The following is a 24,569-nucleotide window of genomic DNA, read 5'->3' on the forward strand; positions in this document are numbered from 1 at the left end:
TGTTAAAATGTGATTAGCCCAAAACATTATTTTGAACTTCCCAGACAGATAAGACATGTAAATGAATACTTTTAAATGTGTCAGCTGTATTAGAGATGCATATTACAGTATTTTGTTCCTAAGACCACAGCTATGCAAACACTATTGTTGATTAAAAAGATTTCGTATTTGTCAAAATGTAATTATTATGACCATGAATGTTAAGTATATGCATTTCTATTCAAAAGACATTGTGAAATCATCAAAAGCAATAAGAAGTGTGATAAAGCAACAGCAAAGGCTTAACTGTTAAGTTCACAAATCATTCCAGGTAGCTGTTATAGCTGCCCAGTTTCAGCTAGAAACAGTTATAGCTATGGACTGTTGTGATGGCAACCAAAGTGTCTTGGAGAAGTAAGGAACTGATGGACATAAAGCCCGTAGTTATGATGACATGCAGATGAGGAGAATGTACACATTTTTGTTACTAATCAGTAGCTTTATAAGATCTTGTTTCATGAGAGTAAGAATACATGATCAGCACAAGGAGAAATTGATAATTTCCCATGAATTAAATCAGTTTTAGTTTTGATTTTATACTGCAGAAATAGAAAAAAAAAGACTGGAGGTCACAGTACGGATAAATTTTTAGTGCATGCTAAAATATCAACAGATCTTGACAAGCTCAGCAGGAATTGTCATCCTGACTGTTCTTCATAGACACCTTGAATATGCAATAATAGTGATATATTTTTGCAATGTGCAATTTTGTTTAGAATTTAATCCATTAGCTGAAAGCTATCTACTGGAGGGTGTAGGAGGCAGCAGAGAAGCAAGTAAGAATCTCTGAAACACACAGTAAGCCACCACACACCTGGCAGTTTGCCAGTCCTCCCTCAGTCTGAAAGAAATTGGAACATGATTGGTGAGGATGCAAGACAAGTGAAATCAATATTGTGTTTCGTGAGTTGGTTCTTTTATAAGGAAGGGAATTGGTATTACATCACTGCATATTCTCTTAACTGTGTCGTAATTTGCTATGTGTTCCAAAGGCCCACAATTTTAATGGCATCAAGTGATTTATCTATGATCATCCCTTGATGGAACGTGTCCACAAGCCCTGCAGGAAATATATGAAGCAGGCTTTTACTGAGTCAGGTGGCTGATCTAATTTCCTACCTGCAAAACATATGATCTGTTGCTGTGTTAATCAGAATAACATTTGGAAAACAAAATGGCCAAAGTTTGGGTTTTTCTAACTGCAGATAGTACATTATAAACCTCACAGATATTACCAGGAGATGCTTGTAAAATCAATTGCTCCTTTTATATTTCAGTCTGTGTTCACTTTTCCTTCTGTTTATAAAATGCGAACACAAGTTGTCCTGTTTTTGCTGCAATACGCTAGCACAGCTGCTCTTCTGGAAACTAGTTTGAAGTCTAGTTTGCATCTTTAGACTTATTTCTTCTACACATCTAATAGAAATAGAGGGAAATCAAACTCAAGAGCATTCAGAAATCTTCCTTTTCTTTCTTTTTACATGTGGAACTAAACAGGTCCTCCTGACTCAAGTCCTTGGATTATATTAAGACAAGTCTTTCTTTGAAATGTATTACTTTTTGAGAATAAACATATGTTGATCTAAACAACCCTTCCCAGCATGCTGCCCTCCATCTGGGTTGGACTTCAGTGTCTGTAATTCCCAGGCACTAACTAGAATCAGAGTTTAAGTCCAACACATATGGAGGGCTCACAGAGTGACCGGAGTGCATCTGGAGGCTTTAATGGGTACATACTATTCTGAACAGATACCCCTCAAGTCTTACAAGGAAAAGAGCCATCCTGGCTTCACGGTCAGATTGGGAGTGGAGGATGAGTCCAGCTGGCTCAGACAGGAAAAGGCAGAGGGTGGTATGTTCACAATGTCGTGGAAGCACATGATTGTTAAAAAGTGACCAAGAGCCTGAAGGGAATCCACCAATTTTTAGATCCCATCAACTTCTAGGAGATGGCCCTATTTATGTAATCTCCTCAAGACCATGTGCTGTGCAACACAAGCGGAACTCCACCTTCCTCGCTTCCCCTCCCACTAAGCAGATTGGAAAAAAAAGTAGAAGGAAGAAAAAACACTAGAGGAGCTTCCTTAAACCTAGTTTCCTCCTCCTCCTCCCCACGTTTCTTCTTCCTCCTCCCTCTTTATCATCCTCCTCCTCCTGGCCGGAGCTTTTGTTTTTCCTCCCAGCTCTGTTTCCCACACGTGATTGCCGTGTTTTTGCGCCGGGCGCTTGGCGGGCCGAGTGCACCTATAAATGCTAATAACTTTGGCCAAGGAGAGAAGAAAGGCAGGAGCCAGAGGAGAGGAGGAAAGGAAGAGGAGAGGGTGGGGGTGCACAAAGTCGGGCGCTCTATCCATGGAGGCAGCCGGGGGGGAGGCGGAAGACATGCCATGCAAGCCAAAAGTCCCCTGCTTCGCGCGGCTGGGGCTCCCTCGCCTCGCCTCAGCCTGCTGCTAACCCTCCGCTCGCCGCCGTGGTGGTCTTGCCTGCCGCTCGGAGCCTCATTCTTGCCCGCTCCGAGGGAGGGACGGAGGGTGGACGGACGGGCGGGCGGGCGAGCGAGCGCCACAGACAATGGCGGCGGCAGCGGCGGCGGCGGCTCCTCCTGCCGCCGCCGCCGCCGCCACCACCAGCAGCAGCAGCCCCGGTAGTGCCAACAGCGGCAGTGGCGGCGGCACATTCCACCAGCAGCTGGAGCCCTGCTTGAGGAAGCCGCCGCCGCCGCGCATGGACCCGCGGCGCAGGCAGGCTGCGCTCTCCTTCCTAACAAATATCTCACTGGACGGGCGGCCGGTGTTGCAGGGCGAGGAGAGCGGAGAAGAGAGCGACGTCGGCGCTGCAGTCGCCGCAAGGACCGCTTCTGCTGCAGCCTGCAGTATCAGCAGCAGCAGCAGCAGCAGCACTCGGACTCGTCGGGCCAACCTGAGCGCTTTCCAGCCGCCCGCCTCGCAGCAGTACGGAGCTTATGCCGCCGGCGGCAGCAGCAGCAACATCAAGCTCATGAGCCCCCTGGGATCGGCTGGCCAGCCGCAGCACGGCGAAGACGACGAACAGGATGAGGATGAAGATGCCTTTGCCAGCGTGCAGATGCCTGTCGCCGCCGCCCTCCCGGGCTCCTCCGGGACCCCCTGTGCAAGGGGTCGCCTCAGCTCTTTCACTCAGGGAATCCTGCCTGTCTCCTTCGCCAGAGCCGTCCCACAGAACTATTGCTGCCTGGAGCAAGGCCCGGTGGGCGCCAGCGCTTTTGAGTTGCAGAGGTCCCGGTAGGTGGCATCCAGAAGGGTCTCGAGTGGGTGTGGGTGTCTCCCTTTCTTCAAAAGGTGGGGGGACAGGAAGGGGGAGAGGGAGGAAACCAAAGTTTAAATCTTACCTGGAAGGTCTTTGGTATCTGATTTCTGAGATGTGGAGACTGATTTTTGTGTCACTCTGCACATGCCCAGGGGCACCCAATTCTTTAAGAATATTGAAGGTATCCCAGGGCTGGTAACTGTTGCTTACATTCCGAGCTCAGGAGAGCATTATTGTCAGTTCTCAATTTTGACCAGTTATGTATTTATTACTGCAATTTATATGCCGCTTAATTCCAAAAAAGCTTTGAACAGCTGTCATGAGAAATGTCAGGGTTTGAGGCATCTCAAAAATGTTTCCATCTACTCTCCAACGTGTGTGGGTAGGTAGAGGAGTCAATTTTTACACAGTGGTGAGAAGAAAATATTTTCTTCACGTTCAAAGGATTTTCTGTACTCTAAGGCTCTAAAATTTAGCAAAAGGGATTTGAGTTGAACTTAAGTGAAAATATAGTGAAAAGGGAGTATGTGGAAATATCATGTAAGGGGATTTAGTTGTTATGCATTGACACTGCTGTACTTAGTTGATCTTTCCACCAGTGCATATCTGCAGGTTAAATCAGGAGTCTAGTTCACTCTCTTTGTCAACAGTTGACATGTTGCACCTGTGTGGGCTCAGAAGCTAAAGGGGCTTGAGCTTGGTTAGTATTGGATGAGAGACTTAGGAAATCTCAAGGCTATAAGACAGACTAAAGGAGTTAAAGCACCTCGGAAGAAGGCAGTGGCACTCCATCTCTGTACTGTTGCCAAGAAAACTGCATGAACATGGGCATGACTTTAGCAGGAGTTGAGCTCCAGATAAAGGAATCTTGCTTTTTTAAAAAAAAAATCTGCTATGCAGCCCGATCCTCTGTAGACACATAGAATTCTGAAGGGGGAAAGATATTTAGGCCCGAGAAGCCTAAGAATAGAAATGTAAAATGCTTCTAAGTATTATTTTTTTGAAAGTGCAGAAATTGTTGCAAAATGCACAGCAGCCTACCTTGTAAACCCTCTATTACACCAATAGTAGACCCAGTCACTTTTATGTTCTGTACAAGATCTAGCATAATTGCAGGCAGCATTGGTAGGCTTCATATTAAAGCATTAGTATTAGTAGGCTTCGATATTAAATTTAGAATTAATCCTGAGACTATATCCACTACATTACATGAATGGACTTTTGCTTGCACAGTGAGACTTTCCTTTGCTGTCCTGATGCTGTGTGCAGAGTTCCTCCAGAGTAGGCTTGGGAAACCACTGGGAGAGATGGAAGAATTAGTTCTGCCAGTAGTTTCTTTGATAGATGGGCCAATACAAACTCCTGAATTTTCATGCTAGTCTGCCTCTGTCTGACATAGCACATAAGAACTTCTTGGCAACTCATATAGAGCCAGTTTGGTCTAGTGGTTAAGGTGCTGGGCTAGAAACCAGGAGTCTGCGAGTTCTTAGGTGTGAAAGCTGGCTGGGTGACCTTGGGCCGGTTTTCTCTCAGCCCAACCCACCTCACAGGGTGGTGGTTGTGGGAAAAATAGGAGGAGGAAGGAGTATTAGGTATGTTTGCTGCCTTGAGTTATTTATAAAAATAATAAAGGCGGGATAGAAAATAAATAAAATAAATAAATCTCAAAAGACTTGTCCCATCTTTGTAGGCAGAATGCTGACTTATTTTAAGAACTTCATTTTAAAACATTTAGAGCCCTGAAAAGCAATATGCAATGTGACAAAATACTCTGGTGCAGCCTTGGCAGAGTTTGAATAAATGTTGTACCTGATTTTCCTGCAGTCTCTGTTCATAAGCAAAATGAGCATGCTGAATTTCATTAGGGATTTGAATTCAGCTGACCAAATCTTGGCACTAGTCTGGATATCAGGACTTGTGCCATTTCTCTTGTCATGAAAGTTTGTGGCAATAATTTCTAAACCTGCTTTTTAGGTTAATGAGGAAGCCTTTTTTTTCTCAATTGCATTTCAATCTCTGAAATACCATTCAGCAATGTTTAGAATAACACTTAAAATATTATTAATGCTGAAACTACATAATCAAAGGTGAGCCTCCCCAATTTTTGACAGTTGCTTCTGAATGAAAGATATAAGCTATTTCTGCATCTTGATTAGATCCTCCCTTTCTGTTCTGTTCCAGTTGTTGAGTTTGGTGACAAATAGAACTCCTACGAGGGAAGAAACCAGCTGCTCAACCCTTACTACTGATGCAAAGAAGTAGCTTGGAGAGCCTCATTCATTCTCTCCTCGCCTTCTCTGTTCTGATAGCACTGATAAACTGTCATAATGGGTTTAGCATATTATATGGAGGTCTATAAATTTTCATTTTTAATGGGGTCCTCATTTCAGGAAATTATAGCAAAATTAATGAGAAGCAACATCTCCATTATCTTCCTGAGGTTAAATCTGGTAGACTGCCATTTAAAGTAACACTCATATCTAATCTTTTGTATGTTTTCTTCTGAGTGTTGATCTGTCTTAGTATCTGAAATCTTAATCCCTTCATTTATTCTCTGCTGTTATCATGCATTATTTATGAGCTGATGTACCACCCTATCACTTGCATTCTGTTCTTCAGCATTGATCTTTATTTAATGGGAAGCTGCTACGGCCTGTTTGTTTGAAGAGTGAACGTTCTATTTATCTTGGAAGTTAGGCAGGGTTGGCCTGGTTCTTGCTTGGATGAAGGGCCATTTGGGAATTCCAAGCCTATTGGCTAGGCTAGGGAGTCAGGAAAAAGGTCTTGGGAGAAGGCAGCTGCAATGGAACAATGCCAAGAAACTTTCACAAATGCCATCTCCAAGAGCCGAATTTAACTCAAAGGCATCTTTACCTTTACCTTACCTGTTTTGAAACATTAAAAAAAGTCTTTTAAGCAGTGATCAGTGAATAAATAAGAGTGACGATCCTGTGAATCTTTTCCCCTAAATGCTTTAAACTTGATTCAGATCTTAACAAAAATAATTGTCAGAAGGCAAGCATTTGGTGGTTGTAGTTGAAATCACAGGATTGTATCTGGCCTATGATGTCAGGTAGCCTGGTTGATCTGGATAGGGTAAAAATAGTGCATGGCAGCACTTGTTGGAGTCAGGATAGATGTTTATAAAGGTAAATGTGTATTTATTTGCTATAATGTGGGATTGCTTGGGTAAGGATTCGTATGTGCGCATATGTATTTGTACTAGATTTCTCTCTCTCTCTCTCTTTGTGTGTGTGCGTGTGTGTGCCTGCAAGTCAGTGCTGACTTCTGGCAACTGCCTGGACAAGTCCCTGCAGTTTTCTTGGCAAGGTTTTTTGGAAGTGGTTTGCCATTGCCTGCCTCCTAGGGCTGAGAGAGGCCCAAGGTTACCCAGTTTGCTTTCTACCTAAGGTCTCCCTGTTTCTAGCCTGATGCCGTAATCACTGCACCAAACTGGCTCTCTTTCTCTCCATGAAGGAGGTTAATTTATTGATGGGATAATCTCTCAATGTAAACATTACTGCTTATAAAGAAAAAAAAAAGGAATTGTGACCATATCTTAGAGGCAAGGTGGTTTTTATAATAAATTGATCAGTGGTAGGCTGTAGCTGATTGACATAGAAAAGGTTAATTAATGTATTAGTTAATGTGAGATAAGTGTTATCACAATTGTCCTCATCTTTATTTCAGGAATATAGCATTTACAACAAAACCCCTCTGAGATGAAAGAAAAGGCATACGACAGCCTTCAGCCACCCAAATCAGGTTAATAGGAGCACAGAAGTCCAATTTCCCTGGTCAAAATTTAACATTTATTTGTGATATCCTACTACTTCCGTCTTACCAGTTCTGGCCTGTTTTTGTTTTTCTTTACTAATTTGGAGCATGCTTCCTGGAGCTTAAAGGCTCTGATAAGTTTTTTTTTTTTAAATTAATAGAGCTGAGTTCCTACAGCATGCTTACACCAAGTGAAAATGAGAGTGCATAGTTTTTGGTTCATCATATTGTTTTGGAACTGAGCCATTGCTTTAGCAAGTTTTGGAAATCAGGCATCATGCTTATCCATAATAAGGTTTATTTGTTGGGCATAACATGTTCTGTCAAAACAACAGTTGCATTTCCTAATCTGGATTTAGCATGTTGTGTAAACACAGCTAATAATTCATTCCAGATTTATTTTGTATATTTATAATAATGCTCTGACAGTGATTTGGCATTTAGTTAAAGCCTTGAAAAGGATTTTATCATTTAAAAGATTTATATTCTGTCCTTTTATGAAATAATCCTCAAGGTTTACTAGAGAGCTCCACCAATAGACAATAGATGCAACTCACTATATATTCCATATTTTCTCTGCTTCAAATATTTAATTTGAGCCTAATGTAAGTAGGCTATTACCTACTTAGTGATATTGATATATGTGACATGCCAATGCACATTTTATTACCAGTTCTTTGCCAGAGGTAAAACATCTTGTGTGAAAGTGGCAACCTGTGGGCTGGGACTGCATCATGGTAATATTTGACTAAAGCCCTTTCCTTCCTTCCTTCCTTCCTTCCTTCCCTCCCTCCCTCCCTCCCTCCCTCCCTCCCTTTGGTGGAAATCTTGGTAAGTCTTTTGAATGTTTAATTGGTTGAATGCTACCTCTTCTAGTGATTTTTAAATGAAGTTTTAACTGTGTTATTATGATTCTAATTAATTTTATGGAAATATAGCATCTAAATAAGCAATTATTGCCCTTTGAACTACATGACCAACTGAATTAGACATGTCAGATAAGTTGTTTTAATGCCTCAATTAAATGTAGAATAGTATTCAAATTAATCTGTTGACAGACAGGATATAAAACCCGTATATAAATGAGATTCTCTCCATCTCACTTCTACTGTGGATTGTCCATGTAGCTGTGAAAACCACATAACATATTTTTCAGCAAATGCCAAACCACATTTTATTGTTGTTGTTGTTGTTATCATTATTATTATTCTTTTGCTAGTCTAGTCATTCAAAGGGGGAATTTGTGAGTTTCATGCCCACAGATCTGTTATCTCTATCCATTATCAAAAAGGCCTAATTCATATAAGGAAATTTTACCGGTGTATATAACTAGAGAACCAGTTTGATGTAGTGGTTAAGGCACCAGGCCAGAAACCGGGAGACTGTGAGTTCTAGTCCTACCTCAGGCACAAAGCCAGCTGGGTGACTTTAGGCCAGTCACCCTTTCTCAGCCCAAGGAAGCAAGCAATGGCAAACCACTTCTGAAAACGTTTCCAGGAAAACTTCAGGGACTTGTCCAGGTAGTTGCTAGGAGTCAAGATTGACTCGAAGGTGCATTTACACACACACACAAAATTACTTTCATAGGAGTCTGCAACTAAGTATTATGTTGCTGATGTTATATTCATTCTTCTGGTAGCATCCATTTGACATCCAAAATATGTACTGCTGTATGTATTCATAAATTATCTGCTAATTACTAATTGTAGTAATGCATAATGCTACAAGTTGGCATGTTGTAATCTGGAGGGTGCTCTTTTTTAGTTTCTTCATATGCATCATTTTAGCTCTGCTTTTCAAAGTAAAGTAGAAACTGAAGTGTAGTATCTACAGAAGCTATCTTCTTTCTAATCTTTATTCCCCATGTGTTGTGATGTCATTTTGCATTGTTTTATTTATGTGCTACCTCATTTTGGTAGTATAATAGTTGAATTTACTAGGAAATAAATTCTGACTAAAGATGGTTAGAATTCAGCTTCAAGCCATTTTTCCAAAATGAAAAAAATGATACAAATTAATCATTACAGGAATCCTTCAGTTTCTGGTTATGTGTAGAACAGATTAACTGAATACAGAGCAGCTTCTGCTCCTGGAAAAATAATCTGACAGAACCAGTCATGCCAGTAGAAAGTAGAAATGATGTATTCATTTATTTTGGCTTCTGCATGTTCTTGTGTGATATACTTTGAAACTATGGAATGAATCTTATAGATTAGGAACTACTGTTGACTCTGGGTGTCTTGTAGTTTCATTTGTTCAGCCAAACTCCAATACACGTGTGGGCACAATTCCCTAAAACTAAATGATGTGGCCTGATTTATATTTTGGTCGCTTGATATACTTATTTTTGCATTGTGAACCTTCTTATTATCTTCGTTTAAATTTTCATCCCATTATCAGGTACAACATAAAGTTTTTATGTTTACTTTTTAACTGTATAAACTTATTATATAAACCAGCACCTGGTTTAAGAAAAGCCAAATAAAAATTCTTCCCATTTGTTGCCTTTCTTCAGCTCCAGGTTTCAAATACAGACTACAGAACACAATGTAATCTAGAGCACTGTTGGTTTTGCAGTAACAGTGAAATATTAATTGCATCTTTAAGTTGGGAGATAAATATTATAAAACATAGGGAGAAAAGAAAATGACTGTTATACCATATATATCCCTACATTACAACGATGGGAAAAAAACAAACAAACTTCACCAGAGTATTCATATAAATATGAATTGTTTGTAGCAGTCTGCAATTTTTTGTTAGATTTGGGTAGCTAGTTAGAATATGTGGCTTACACTGCATAATCAAAATCCTCAGGTCAGGGAAGAATTAGGTTTTATCAGTGATGCTGTGCTGTACTTTAAAAGTGGAATTTAAAAGTGGTACAACTTTGTTTCTGATTATTAATGTAATTTCAGAAAGAAGTAGTCTTATCTGCTGCATTTGCCATATTGGTCAGATTTGATCACCTGGCACCATTTTTGTGGATCATTAATTGAATTAAATCTACATATGCTTTCAGATGAAATGTGTAGACATTGCAGAAAGGCACACCTTAGAAGAGATATCTGATGTGTGAGAGAGATTGGGAAATACTTCTTCTAAAATTGCGTTAAGAAAATCTATTTGTGTGGTTGCTGAGAATCAATACCGACTTGTTGGCACATAATCAAATCATAATAGCATGCTCAGTAGTTGCAAATGCTTATTTATTAGTGGGGAAAATAAACCTTGAATAATAAGGTAGTAGGGGAGAAATGGAAGACACGGAAAGAGGGCTTGGGTGGCTAGCTGACTAACTAAAACCCTCTGTTGGCAGATGCTGGGAAAGCCTTTAGCCCAGGAGAGGTCAAAAAAGTCACACACCAAGCATTTCTATAAAAATAATTTATTTACAGAAAGCAAAAACAAAACATATTTAAAGGACTTAGCTCCCTTGGAGCAAGCCTTGCTTGCTACGTATCGGCAGAGAGAAAAAAAAGGAAGTGAGAAAACAAGTCCGGGCAGGTCCTCCCCCCAGGCTATTTTGCATGAAGCACGTGCGAGGAGACAATCTAATACAACCCCTTCACCTGGCCTAAATGATTAGGCACAATAGCAGTCTTAATCTATTAGTAGGAAAACCTCAACACCCTCACTGTGAGATTTTGTCGCAAATTCTGCTTTAAAATTGATCAGTATAATTATAAATGCTCTCACTGAACTATTTGTATTATGTTTCTGAGTTATGCAGATATTAGTGAATATGCATGTTCTTAGTTTAAACAGAAGGTCTACTCATTCAGGTGTGACCTTTTGCTCCCTGTAAATGTGGAAGCAGTGGATAAATTCCATGTAATTGCAGGTAGATGTGTAGTAATGAAACTGCTTGATGAAAAACATTAGCTCATCTCAAGGTGAGTCATTAGATATGTATGATAAAACATGAGCCTTGAGGATTAGAAGAAATAGATAGTTAAAAGAAATGGAGCAGGTTTCTTTTCTTTTTTTTCTTTTGGTCATATATTATGTCTGTCATCCTCTAAGGTTCCTACAGTTTTTATTTTCAATTGAAAGAATAGCCACTTGGAGATGGATCTGTGCCATTTATTATGAATGAAGCAATATAGTCATTTTCTGCATTACACATACTTGTTTTCACGAAGCTTTCTGAAGCTCCTATAAAGCTATAATCAGAGTTCCTTGGCTTTTCTGTTTGTGTTAACAGTTTATGTAATTATATAGTAGATTATATTTATCAAGGTTATCATTTTTGTGGTTTGGACAGGGGTTGTACATGTATTCACTATACCCTGCCTTCTTCCCCCCCCCATGTTTTGTAGAGCTGCTAGATGTTAAGATGCTAATACATCAATTCATAAATCACTGCATAATCAGGGTGCTTCTAGACCTTGGTGGGCAGAAGTAAAACTGGATGGGCCTGGGTGATTTGTAGTCATATGAGCAAAGATTTCCTATTGTAAATTGCTTGGCAGTGGCAATCACACACAGCCTGGTTCTAGGTAAAAGTTTAGAGTAGCAATTGCCCTGCTGATAAGTAAAAGTAGAATTTTGTGTGGAAAAAAATTAAATTCAGGTTTTGAGAATTCTGTTTATTCTATCCTGATAAATGTTCCATTCTGTTCCAACCATGGGATGTGCGGAGGAGTATTGGGAAGTTCAGTTTAGCTTACTCAGCATTGGTTGGACCCATTGGAGAGTAATGAAGAGTGGTTGTGTCACTTCAGCCCTTCGAAGTGGGCAGGGTCAAGAAACAGGCACAGCAGGAATTCCAGGAATATTCTTTATTATTGTACGGTAAACTAACAGAATCTTGAAAGCCTGTCAGGATTTCTTTCTTATACCAAATGAAATCAGGTCAGGGTTATGTTGAGTTTCTTTTTCATGCTTTCCTCTTTCTCAGGACTGAGTAATCTTTTCTGAAAGCTCCTTTCCCATTGCCAAGGCCAAGTCTACATTCCTTCATACTACTCCCACCATCAGAATCCCTCCGCCCTCCCACATGCAAAGACCGGCCAGGGAAATGGACACAGAATCCCTCCCCACTTTCTCCCTTAGGCCAATGGAAAAGTCTGGCTGAAAAGGCTAGAGAGAAATGGAACGTACCCCCTCCCCTCCTGTTGTACAGCAGCCATCACTGGAGGGTCTAGTGTGGCATGAAGCAAAGAGTCTTCTTCATTCTGGCGGTCATTGCCTATCGATACTGGTGGCAGTTAATGGGGATGAGGCATGAGTGGGAATTTCAGATGGAATCAGTGGACAAGTTATGGTGCATGGACATCCTTTGCCTCCTCCCATGACCTCTCTGATTCATGGGAGCCCCTCCAGTGAATTCTAGATGTCCCCTCCTGTGTGTAAAATCCAGAATACATTCCACCTAGTGCTTCTCTTCCCCATCCACCAGAACCAGTGGGTGGAGGGAAGAACAGGTACAGAATGCAAGGGATAGGGCAGCTTCTCTTGAACAAAGAGTGACCAGTAAAATATTGAAAGGGAGACATGCCAGTAGAGGAATGCAGTGACAAATTCTGCAAGAGGCAACAATAAGGCCAATTGCCCTGCTGATAAGAGACATAGCAGTGCAAATTCTATTCAAGTAATGTGTTTGTCTTCTCTGATTGTCCATTAGATTATGGATCATGAGAATATGAATGTCCAGTAAGTGGAAAGAGGCCTTGCAAGGAATAAAATGAATCATCTTGGCAAACAAATCCACTGTCACCAAAATGGTCAAGCAAACTTTTACAGGGAAGATTGATAATAAAATCCAGGGAAACCACATCCCACAGTCCTGGAGTGGAGGGGAGTGGCTGGAGCAGATCACCTGGCTTAGTCATGGTAATCTTAGCCCAGCCCAGATATGACAGGATGAAATGTAATCCTTGACATCAGCCCTCATTCTTGGCTACCAAAACTCCCTTAGCACAAGATGCAACAGTTTGAACACTCCCCCATGTCTATCAGTTTTATTGTCATGGCAAAGTTGTAACACCTGTTCCCTGAGAGGAAGAGGTACATATAAATGACTATTGTGAAACAAGTGTCCTTCAGTCACAGAGAAGGGAGGAGAATCAGTCTGTGGGTCTCCCTTGGCTTCTCTAGAGTGCCCCTTCTGGGGGAGTCAAATTATTCTGTTTTAAGATTGTGGTTAGAAGAGATAGCCATCGAATATTTTGTGTGGGGGGAGAGGGTATCATATTTAGGCTTCTGTGAGCGTGCATATTACAGCTTGTTCTGTCACTAAGAACATAGATATAAAAATTGAAATGGAAGAAAAATTGTGCCCACGTGATCTGACATGAAGTGAGGGTCTGTGCCTTCTGCAGGTGCTCCAAATTCCTGTGAACTGTGTGTACCTCCTACAGGATGGGTTGCTCCCTCCAATTAATGTCTCTGTTGTTGGAACACTGCTTTTATGGCTAGCAGCTCTTTACTGAAAATATCATAGTTTCCACCCAAGAAAAGGAGTGTGGAGTAAAAGGTGCAAGACAAGAGATCCTCCCTTCCTCTGCCAAAGCCTGCAGGAGAAAAATTCCCAAATCTCAGTCCAAAGCATCGGTTTGTGCAAGAAAGGGATGAGTGATATCTGGATGCCTAAGTAGTAGGACAATGAAAAGAGATTCTTCAAGTCCTGAAAGATAGATTGCTCTGGAGTAGATCCAGAGCAATGTATGTCCTTTAAATGTATGTCCTTTTTTCGGAAGTTGAGTAACTAGTCTTGTGCATTCTGCAAAATTAGAGATGAATCATCTATAAAAATTGACAAAGCCCAGAAAACATTGAATATCTTTCACATTTCTAGGTGCTTGCCTTGTGAGAATGGATTGTACCTTTCCAGGATACATTTCTACTCTTTCTATAGAAATGTGATAACCCAAATAGTCTAGCTGGGAAAGATTGCACATTTCTCCATTTTAACAGTTTGTGCCTGCGAAGGTGTTCTAGGATATTTTTTAGAGGAGTTTCATGCAAGAATGGGTCTTCTGAAAAAAAAAAATTGTCTAGGTGTAATGATTGCCTACCCTAACAAAACCAGACTCACAAGTAGAAGCTTAATGATATCTGATTTATTAAAGAATAGTGTGCAAATACAGAGAAAGCTGAGAATGAGCAAAAGCGCGCCAAATACAAACTAAAAACCCTTGGTGCGAATGTAATCCCTCTCCTCGCCCAAACCGTTTCAAATTCCCCACCGCAGGTGCTGGTGACAATTTCTGCTGATGTCCTGGGAAGAAAACCTTGAACACACGAAATAACCCAAACACATTCCAATCCAACTGAATACAGATAACATCCCAGGAGACAGAATCCTCCTCCCCTCCCAACCTAAACACGCATCAGCAAAATGACATGCGAAACATTACGATGTACATTTAACATTGAAACGGTGAACATGACACTAGGTATACCACTACATATTTGTTTAAAATATCAGAAAATATTCATAAACCTAGAGAAGACTGTGGTGCATTTAACCAATCCATAGGGTATTGCTATGAATTCAAATTTGCCATACTGGGTATCAAAAGCTGTAAAATATTCATGGCCCTCTTTCATTTGGATTGAATTGTAAGCTCCTTTCAAATCCAATTTAGTGAAAATGCATGCCTTCTGAAAGTGATATATGAAAGTATGTGATATAAGAGGCAGTGGGTAGTGGTCCGTAATGGTTGCAGAGTTCAGAAGTCTATAATCACACATAACTCTCTTTCTTTTTTACAAAAAAAAAAAAAAGTAGGCCCACATGTTGGATATGTAGAAGGGTGAAGAATTTGTTTCTTCAGATTGTCATCCAGAAACAGTTCTAATGTGGATAACTCTTGACTAGTCATGGGATATTGCCTTTTACTTGGAATCTGGCTTCCATGTTTTAAGTGAATGATAAGTCACATGCCCAATGAAGAAGCAAGGCAACCGCTTCCTCCTCCCCTAAAACATCAGCAAAATTTGTGTACTTTTCTGGCAAGGAAGGAGGTTCAGGCAGTGGTGTGGAAGACAGAGAAGGAAAAAGAATGGAATGCCTGCCAATGGTGCTCCTGATACTTTCAAAAGGGAAAAGAAATTGTCCCTTGCTGCCAGTGGATATCTAGATTTGAGTTTGTGGCCAGTCTGTGCCCAATATTATGGGGACATATAAGGGAGTTGTGAGATAAAGTGGTAAGAATTCTATACAATCATATATTTTCAACTGCAGAGGAGTTGTACATCGCAAAATATGACCAGCATGAAGAGATTGCCCATCAATTGTCTTAACTAGCATAGCGTTCTCTAATAATGATGTGAGCAACTCAGACTGATGCACTGTAGTCTTATCTATGAAATTAGCTGTTGCTCCAGAAGCTAGAAGAGCAGAGAGTTGTATTTTTGCATCAGTGGGGATACAAAGAGTAACAGGGATAATCAAATGCACTTGCCTGAGTTCCTTTTAATTGTTTGAGTGCCTCCCTACTGAGCTCTTGAAAGGGGAGTCTGCAGAATTTCCTAAAGGTGAGACTCTAGACTGATTCAGGTCTTTACTCAGGAGGTAAAGTCCAGTTCTACAGGTGTAACACTTTCCAGACTAAGAAGAACTTTAGCAGAACAAGTCATGGCTAGATGTATGCTACAGTAAAACCATAAATTGAGATCCCGCTTTATTTCTCTGCTGCAATCAAGAATCTTTTTACTGCTCCTATTTGCATGGGCTCTCCTATGCTAGAATCCAAATAAGTCACAGGGAAACGGATAGGGGTGTTGAAGGGCTGTAAAACCTCTCCCTATTATTACTTCTGTGCATCAGTTCTTCCAGTCATCCATCAGTTAACACACAATGCTGAAACAGTTCTTCCAAATTCTCTGGTGTGCCTTGTCTTACCGACTCATCTATCAGTTCATCAGAGAGTCCTTCCCAAAACTGGTGAATCAGAGCAAGATTATTCCAACACACATTTTGGGCATACAACTGGGAATCCTTTATGTATTCACGTACTTTGTGATTTCTTCTGTTTGCAGATCTTCTGATTGGTGCTTGCTCTCCCAGCTGAATCTCAAAAGCAATTCTAAATCGTTGCATGAGGTTCTGGTAATTATCCAACCATGCATCACTTCCCTCAATGAATGGCATGGTTCAATTGGCTACTACGTCTTTCAGCAGACTAAGGAAAAAGGTGGCCTTAGTTTGATTTGCAAGAAATTCTGCTGGTCGGCCACCATGAACAGTTCTCACTGTGTCGTGAAAGTCAGGAATTGATCTTGATCCCCCTTCCCCCCAGAAACTTTTCCAGTAGAGCGATATTGTTTGCACAGCACATTGTGCAATCGCTCCTGATGGAGGTAAGCTTTGTCCCAATTGCTGTACTGGCTGTATCTTGATGTCAGCTTTTTGAGATAGGCCAGGTCAAGAAAAACAAGCGTGGCATGGATTCCAGGAATGCTCTTTAGCGTAGTATGGTAGAATAACAGAATTTTGAAAGTGTGTAGATTTTATACCAAATAAAATCAAGGCAGGGTTATTTTGAGTTTCTTTCTCAGGCTTACCTCTTTCTTAGGACTGAGTAATCTTTTGTGAAAATCTCTCCTTAACAACTTGCTCATTCCTTCCCAAGACCTGGTCTCTTTTGCCTTTGCAGTCACCTTGAGTTAAGCAGTTTATTTATGTATGCAGTTATACATGCATGCAGTTAGGCATGCATGCATGCATGCAGAAACACCTGATGGCCTTTGTCTTCTATCTGTAGGCCCCTTGTTGCATCTGGACATGGGTTGGTTTTAGGGCTAATAACCTTCTTCCCCACACAGAGATGACAAAAAGAACTTGGTAGCAATTAGTTCCCCCTCATAACATTCTCATAATATTCTATTTGTGTAGTATAAGCATAAAACAAGCCCTTTGGAAGCTAGCCAAGTGATCAAATAACCTTTGAAGAAAAGTGTAGTGGAAGAGAGACTGAAAGAATGAACTCTTTAAAAATGATATCACAGAAAGACTGCTAACAAAAATGGAGTAACATTATGACATGTTCATATATTTGAATAATGCTGGGAATTAGGTAGTTTTCTGCATTGTAGAACAATATAGGGGAAGCACATACAAATACTGGTTGCATACTTCACAGTATAGTCAATATCAGAAAAACTAGCAAATTTTGTGTAAAGGGAACATTTTGGAGACATTGTAAAACAATCTAATCTTGTCATTTTCTGTCCATTGTACTTAGTGTTTGTAGCACAACTTGAACAGCAGTTTATTCTCTTTTATCCTATTTTCTGTGACGATAACTATAGAAAAGGGATTATTTTATCATTAGAATAAACATTTAGGAATATATAACATTTGCATATATTTATAGCATTGGTAAAACTGTACATTTTAAAAGTAAAACCTCAGTTTAGTGTTGTAAGTTTTGTTGGTTCTTGAGGAAAATCCAGTTGAAATTAAAGTGAACGGTGAATTATAATATTACAACAATGACTCTTACTAAAAGCAAGGAGGAGTGGGGTTTTTGTGGAACCCTGTTGGTGATGGTTTTTGTTAGAGGGAATGTGTGGTCCAGGTGCACGGAACTGCCTTTTGATTGTTTTCCTCTTATTATCCTTACTTGTGAATGTAAGACACCAAGGGTAATTTTGGAGGCAAGCAGCCTCTAAATCCTGATCATCATCATCATCGTCGTCGTCGTCATCATCATCATCAAAAAGGCTAAAGAAAATTAATTTTGAAAGAAAAACCACAATGAACTAAAGAAACCTGCTGTTGCTGTAAATATAGTTTTAACAGGTTCACTTCTTTTTGTTATATATTTTAAAAATAAATACTGATTAGTTTCTTTTAAAAGAGAAAGCCTTATTTATATACTGGATATGTAACCATTGTTGGAAAATGAGAAGTTGTTACTAACATCTTCAGCTGTTTCAGAGGATGAAAACAAATTGATATTGGCTGTCCTTCTTTTCTATTTGGAAAATTCAGCTTGCTTCCTGCATTATCTTTCACTGAAAGTGGTTTTACGTTGGCAAAAATATTAGTGCCAGCAAACTTGTAAGCAGACCTACAATAATAAAACATACTTTAAATGTTTAATAAGAGGGTTTTTTTGTATACTTCTTAGATTAACACCAATCTCGTAGTAATTATAGTAAGCATAGCTAAAAAAGTCCTCCTTAGTAATAGATCAGAATTATTTTTCCAGTTGATCTTGTATATCTGTGGAATCTACTCAGGCAGTACTCAGACTTTATGAGGTGATTACACCTGGATAGTTAGAGATAGTTAGGGAGCCAGTTTGGTCTAGTGGTTAAGGTTCTGGGCTAGAAACCAGGAGTCTGTGAGTTCTAGTCCTGCCTTAGGCATGAAAGCTGGCTGGGTGACCTTGACTTTGTCTCAGCCCAACTCAGTACAATGTAGACTAGCCTCCTTGTGGTGCACCCTGGGCAACGTGACCTGACACAGCTGAATAGTCTACACATCTGGCTGCTGGATCTCACAAGGATTTCCCAGCAAGCAAAAGCAGCATGAACACCAAACTGCTATGCCATACGATTAAAAAACAACAACTGGATAGTTCAGATATCATTGACTTGGTTATCATTTGGATGGGTTACATCATTGGACTTGGTTATCAATTGGATGGGTTACATCATTTTTTTGTGTTAGAATGAGAAAGTAAAAATCATAATAAAGAATCAGTTTCTTTTATATAATATGGTAATCAAGAGTATACATATAAATCTGAACAGGAGAGAGAAGAGATGGGAGGGCATTCATTTTGTTCCCATAAAACACATCTCTGTTTTGAGGGGGAAGTAAGTATATTGTTACAGAACCTGAAAAATGGAGTTTATATTTTAAAGAGCCATCACCCTAAAAGGATAGTTATGTGCAAATGCACAACTCTTTCACTAATTATTTGAAAGTCTTGCAGATAAATCCATAGAAATTATTATACAACAGGATTTTAAAAATGGTAGTCCAGTAGCCAGTATTTGAGAACTGTGAGATAACAAGAATCTAAAGGAAAGATATATACACCTAGCTTTTTCACAGATAAATAGAAGATCAGATAGGGAGGGAGAGAACAGTTATGAATTAATATCTGAACAGCAGAGGACTGTAATGGAAATCTCTAGCGATGCAAGCTTCTAGATATTCCTCTTAACTCAGAACATACCCAAAATTGACCCTTCTAGCTCTGTGGGACCAGTTAACTAAATTCCTGAGTGTGAAGAACTCCCTTCCCCTTGAGGATAAATTGTGAGGGAGAAGTTAACTGGAAGCTTTTGTGCTTTTGAATCTTTCATGGGAGCAGTAGCTGCTCTGGGGAGGGAAAGACAAGGAAACAAAATCACACCCCAACCCCAACTTGTGTGGTAACCTCTTGCAGGACGGAATCTAATTGACCAGACTTATTGGCACAGTGAGTGACTAGATAGAGCAATGTTAGGATTCAGTTTTATTTTGCGGTGCTCAAATCAAACCTCACCTGATTTCCTCAAACCAGATTTTTCTCTGACACCTAATTGCTATCTTAGATGGACCTATCCATTGTTCCTTCCTCTTCTGAAGCTTAATCCTTTTCTTTAAGTGTAACACTATTGGGTTTTTTTCTTGTACTGTGGGTTTTTTTTTTTCATAAACTTTAAATACAATTTTGAACAGATATTTTTGGTGCCAGTTGTTTCTTGGGAGGTTATAATCTGATAACAGGCCTCTGCAGATTGACTACCAGTTATTAGACTTAAGGTAATAAATGTTCCTCAATATGCCTCAGTGCCTCAAAAAGGAAGGCATTTTCCTTCTTTTGGCCTTGCTTCTATAACACTGGTTAAAAGAAGATGTTGACAGCAGATACTAGCAAAGAGAGTAATTGTTGCAACATCCCAGACTGACTGGGTAGAGTAAATCCAGTGATAAAAAGCTTTTGACAAGAATAAACTAAGTTGGACCAAAATGGACAAGAGCAACCTCTTTTCCATATTAATGGGTGTTGGCATCAAAATGTCAAATGCAAATAAAGAAGGGGCAGAACTTGTATTGTGACATCACAATGCATGTTTGGCATTTTAATAATATTTTGGCTTGCTGTGCACACCCTTGGTGTTACCTACTGTACTATTGGCAAACTGCTTTAGGACAAATTAGCTTGATTATAATTAAACAGAACTGTGAAATAAAAAGTCCTCTTTACTGTATACCAGAGTATACATGGCTTATGTTCTGGTGATAAATATATAAACCATGTGTACTTCTTAAACTGATGATTTGAAAAAAAGGAATTAATGTTATTGTCTTCCATCATGTTGCATCTTGTTGCTAAATACTGTAGCCTAAGTTGACACACCAGACTGACTTGAAATCCATTTTTTCCAACTGACATTTCTTGTCAATTAGATAAGTTTCCAGAATAATTCTGCAGCATATCTTGGACAGATCTGACAGAATTACTGTTGTTACTGAGATATATTTTTGGCGGGTCTAAACAATGCAGTTTATTCAGGTACTTGGCCTTGTACTGGCTGGAAGAAAACCAGAAAAAACAAAAGCAGTCCCACCTACTTTGCTGCTTTAGTTTGATCTCTGTTTAGCTTTTTAATAATTGCTGTACAATCAACACTTCCTTAAAATAGGTGTAGAAAGTTCAATTAGGAGTTTGAAATTACTGTTAGCAACATTTAATGAAAGTTATTAGTTTGATCAAGCACTCTACAAGTTACTAAGTGGAACTAGAAATTTATATAGGTGTCCAGACAATAAGTAATCAGCCAATACTATTCAATTGCCAGTGTTTCCACAGTTGTGTATATAGTCAGTTGTGTGTTTGCTCTTTAAGGAGCAAGGATGTATAGCACAAATTTTAACACTGTTAAGATCACAAGTAAAATGTTAAAGAATTTATTTTAATCAAGGAAAAATACTTTCAAATAGCATTGAGGTCTCATTGGGTTCTTCATAACTGACTGGTCATGAACTCAGTCCTGATATGTCAGATACCCAGATGAAGCCATTCTTTATAGGCACATCCTTGTAAACAGTGATGCTATTGTTCATTCTTTGCTGCAGAACTCTCATGTCTATCTAGTAAAAATTATTCAACTGTTGTTTTAGTGACACATTTTAAGGATCTCTTGCCCTTTCATGTACTACAGTTCACTTGTCCATAAAACAAGTGTTTCTTTTTTCCTGTGCTTCTGTTCTTCTGCTTGAGGCTACAGCATGGAATATATAATGAGGGAAACACAGGTCAGATGATCTAAGTCCCTGTGAAAGATAAAAGGGGAATTGTTACATCTGAAATTAATTACATGAAAGCTATCACTTGTGGACCAGTTGTGGGTTGTCAAGTGGTTGGCTAACCCACTCTCAGAGCCAGAATTAGTGACCCTGACTCACTTAGACTCAGAGGATGGCAACAAAGGTGATATAGGGACTTGGGGATATGACTTATGCCAATAGGTTGCAGGAACTTGGATGTTCAGTCTGGAGAAAAGACTGAGGGGAGACATGATATCAGTGTTCAGGTACATGAAAGTGCGCCAAATGGTCAGGAACTATTTTCCATTGCCAGAGAAACTTGGACCAGAAATAACATGTACAGGTTACAGCTACTTAGATCTTGTTTAAATACAAGGAAACTCTTCCCATCAGTGAAGTGTAGTACCCGTCAATTGGTACTACAGTGGAACAGTTTACTTATGGAGTTGTGAGTTCTTCAGCTCTGGAGGTTATTAAGCAGCCACCTCTCAAGGATAGTTTAATTGGTTTCCCTGCACATTGCAGTGGGTTGAACTAGATGAATTCCACAATTCTATGATTCTGTGAAAGTAATATTGCATGCAGTTGAATTCTACATTACATATTTATTTACTTATTTGTTTACATCAATTTTGGAGGGGTAGTAAATCTTGGGGAAAATCAAAATAGTAGGAAAAAAGTGAAAGAAATGAGCATGTGAGTAGAACAATTGCAGGACAGTCCTATATGAAAAAATATTAGAAGACATATTAATCTTCCAATAGAGTGAATGAAAAATGGATATAAGGAAATAGGATGTGGTAGCTGCTTGGAACAGAGTAAAAAAGAATTATCTTAACAAATGCCAAAGAAGGCTGCTGAGTGGATTAATGAATTGAAAGAGACTGTGGATGAAGAAAAAATTCTATATAAGGGAATGATTTCTATTAAAAATAAGAATGAGAGAAAGATATTATATAATGAATATTGAGAGGAATACATTGTTGCAAAAAAATGTAGTCAAGAGAGCAAAAAACATTTAAGGATGCTGGAACTATTTTTGAGATTTATGTGGGAATGAAAATAATACATTAAAAAGTAGAATTACTATGAATATTAATATCTGAGAAATACTGTTGAAAGGGAAGCCATACACACTGAGCATATTGAGAAATGGTAAGCTTCAAGGCGTACATTTATTTATTTATTTGTTTATCAAATTTTGCCACCGCCCATCTCCCCTCAAACGGGGGTAGATGGTATAGCTTGAGAAATATTAAAATATGGATGCGGTGTACTTATGCAAGCAATGACTGAATTAGTTAGATTTCACAAACAACCCTTTAATGGGATATTTATCCAAGTTTATGCTCCAACCATTTAAGCACAAGAGGAGGTTCATGAGTTTTATGGTCAAGTTCAATCTGAAATCAACAGCACTTGCAAACCAGATCTGCTGCTTGTGGTTGGAGACTGGAATGCCAATGTTGGAAAGAGTGAGGAGGAATATGTAGTTGAACTGTATGACCTAGGAAAGAGAAATGAAGCCAGATCTCTTAATTCAGAAGGAGGTTCCAACCTTAAATTGGTATGTTAAAGGATGCCAATAGACAGATAGTAATTGATTCAAAGAAAATCAAACAAAGATGGAAGGAGTATACCAAAACTCTGTACAGTAGAGATGTTAACAGGCAAGATACTTTAGAAGATGTTCCATCTTCACAAGAAACTCTAGTAATAGAAGTTGAGGTTTGATCAGCTCTTTGGTCATTACCAAGTCAGGAGGCTGCAGGAATTGATGGCATATCTACAGAAATATGGCATGCAACAGAAGAAGAATCAGTAAAGGTTCTACCCAAACTATGCCAGCAAATCTGGAGAACAACGAAGTGGCCACAGATTGAAAGAGGTCAGTCTCTCTCAGAATCATACAGGCAATGATTTCCTGCTTCCTTTGTAACAACACTTTATGGAAGCGAAAGTTGGGTTTTGAAGAAGCAGGATAGGAAATGTAATGATCCTTTAGAACTTTGGTGTTGGAGAAGGCTCCTGAGAATACCATGGATAATCAAGAAAACAAACAAATGGATCATTGAACAAATAAATCCAGTTATTTGTCCTCACTGGTACAAATAACTATGCTCAGATTATCATATTTCAGACACATTATGCAAAGATCAAGCTCTGTTGAAAAGTCTGTAATGCTGGGAAAGGTAGAAGGAAAGAGAAGAGGATGACCAGCAGCAAGGTATATGGTCTCAATTACAGTGGCATTGGAAGACTTGGAGGGCCTGGTTGGGGACAGGTCACCTTGGAGAAGGTATGTGTGATTGCTAAGAGGTGAACACCAATTTGATGGCATATAACTATACTTATGGAAGTGCTGTGTAACTTGTTTAGCATGTGTGAAGACTGCAGTTCTACCTGACAGTTCGTGGACTGCCATTATTGTTTTCCTATACAAAGGGAAAGGTAACAAGAATGAATGTTAAAATGATACAGAGATTAGTTTGTTCAGTCTGCCTGACATGGTGTTTGGCAGAATTCTGATCAAAAGGGTACAAGAGGTTATAATAAGCAAAAATATGGAGCTTTAAACTGGGCAGGATGTGTGAAAATCAGATTTTTGCTCTTCAGGAAGTATTTAAGAAATTTAAGAATGTGAGAGAGAAAGTTGTGTATTTCTGATTTAGAAATAATGTATGATAAATTTGGTAGGCTTGAATTATGGAATGTTTTGCATGAATATGGAATTGAAGGTTGGTTGCTGAATGAGATTAAGAATGGTATATCATGGAAATCAAGCATGTATGAGAATAAATAGATTGCTTAGCAAATGGTTCAACTTTGAGCAAAGGAGTAAGCCAAGGATGTTTGAATGATAGCAAAAGTTTGTGAAGGAAGATAACATTATGTAGGATGTGGGGTAAATTGGGCTGAGATTTCCTACATTTTAATCACTTTGCAAGAACCAAGGTATCCTAAATTACCTTTCAATAGTATTCTCACATTTCACTAAATTTTTATTAAAATAAGAACAGTTAGTTTCTAGCTCTGGATGTCTCTCAAAAATACTTTTATAATGAGCAAATCAGGAAATAGCAACAATATATATTAGCAACCAAACTTGAACAATTTATGCAAAAAATATGGCTGTTGGCATAACATCATCTGTAGTTTATGGTATAGCTGAGACTGGCATATTGTGTACTTGTCAGTAGTTGGGAGTAGGCCGCACATTATGTCTTAGTTGAATTTCAAG

The 24,569-nt window shown here is 39.2% G+C and overlaps 1 protein-coding gene across 3 annotated transcripts in view; it reads left to right on the plus strand.

Moving 5' to 3' along the window:
* Positions 1 to 2,184: 2,184 nt before the first annotated feature.
* Positions 2,185 to 24,569, plus strand: part of CABLES1 (Cdk5 and Abl enzyme substrate 1) — a 57,598-nt gene continuing 35,213 nt past the window's right edge. The window contains exon 1 of one of the 3 annotated variants that reach the window (XM_063299185.1): positions 2,185 to 3,299. In XM_063299185.1, the coding sequence (XP_063155255.1) occupies positions 2,611 to 3,299 (689 nt within the window). In that variant the 5' untranslated portion in view covers positions 2,185 to 2,610. The remainder of the gene's footprint in view (positions 3,300 to 24,569) is intronic. The other 2 variants (XM_063299183.1, XM_063299184.1) reach the window with 2 other exon arrangements.

Source organism: Candoia aspera, chromosome 3, assembly GCF_035149785.1.
Source record: "Candoia aspera isolate rCanAsp1 chromosome 3, rCanAsp1.hap2, whole genome shotgun sequence".
Classification (NCBI taxonomy): domain Eukaryota; kingdom Metazoa; phylum Chordata; class Lepidosauria; order Squamata; family Boidae; genus Candoia; species Candoia aspera.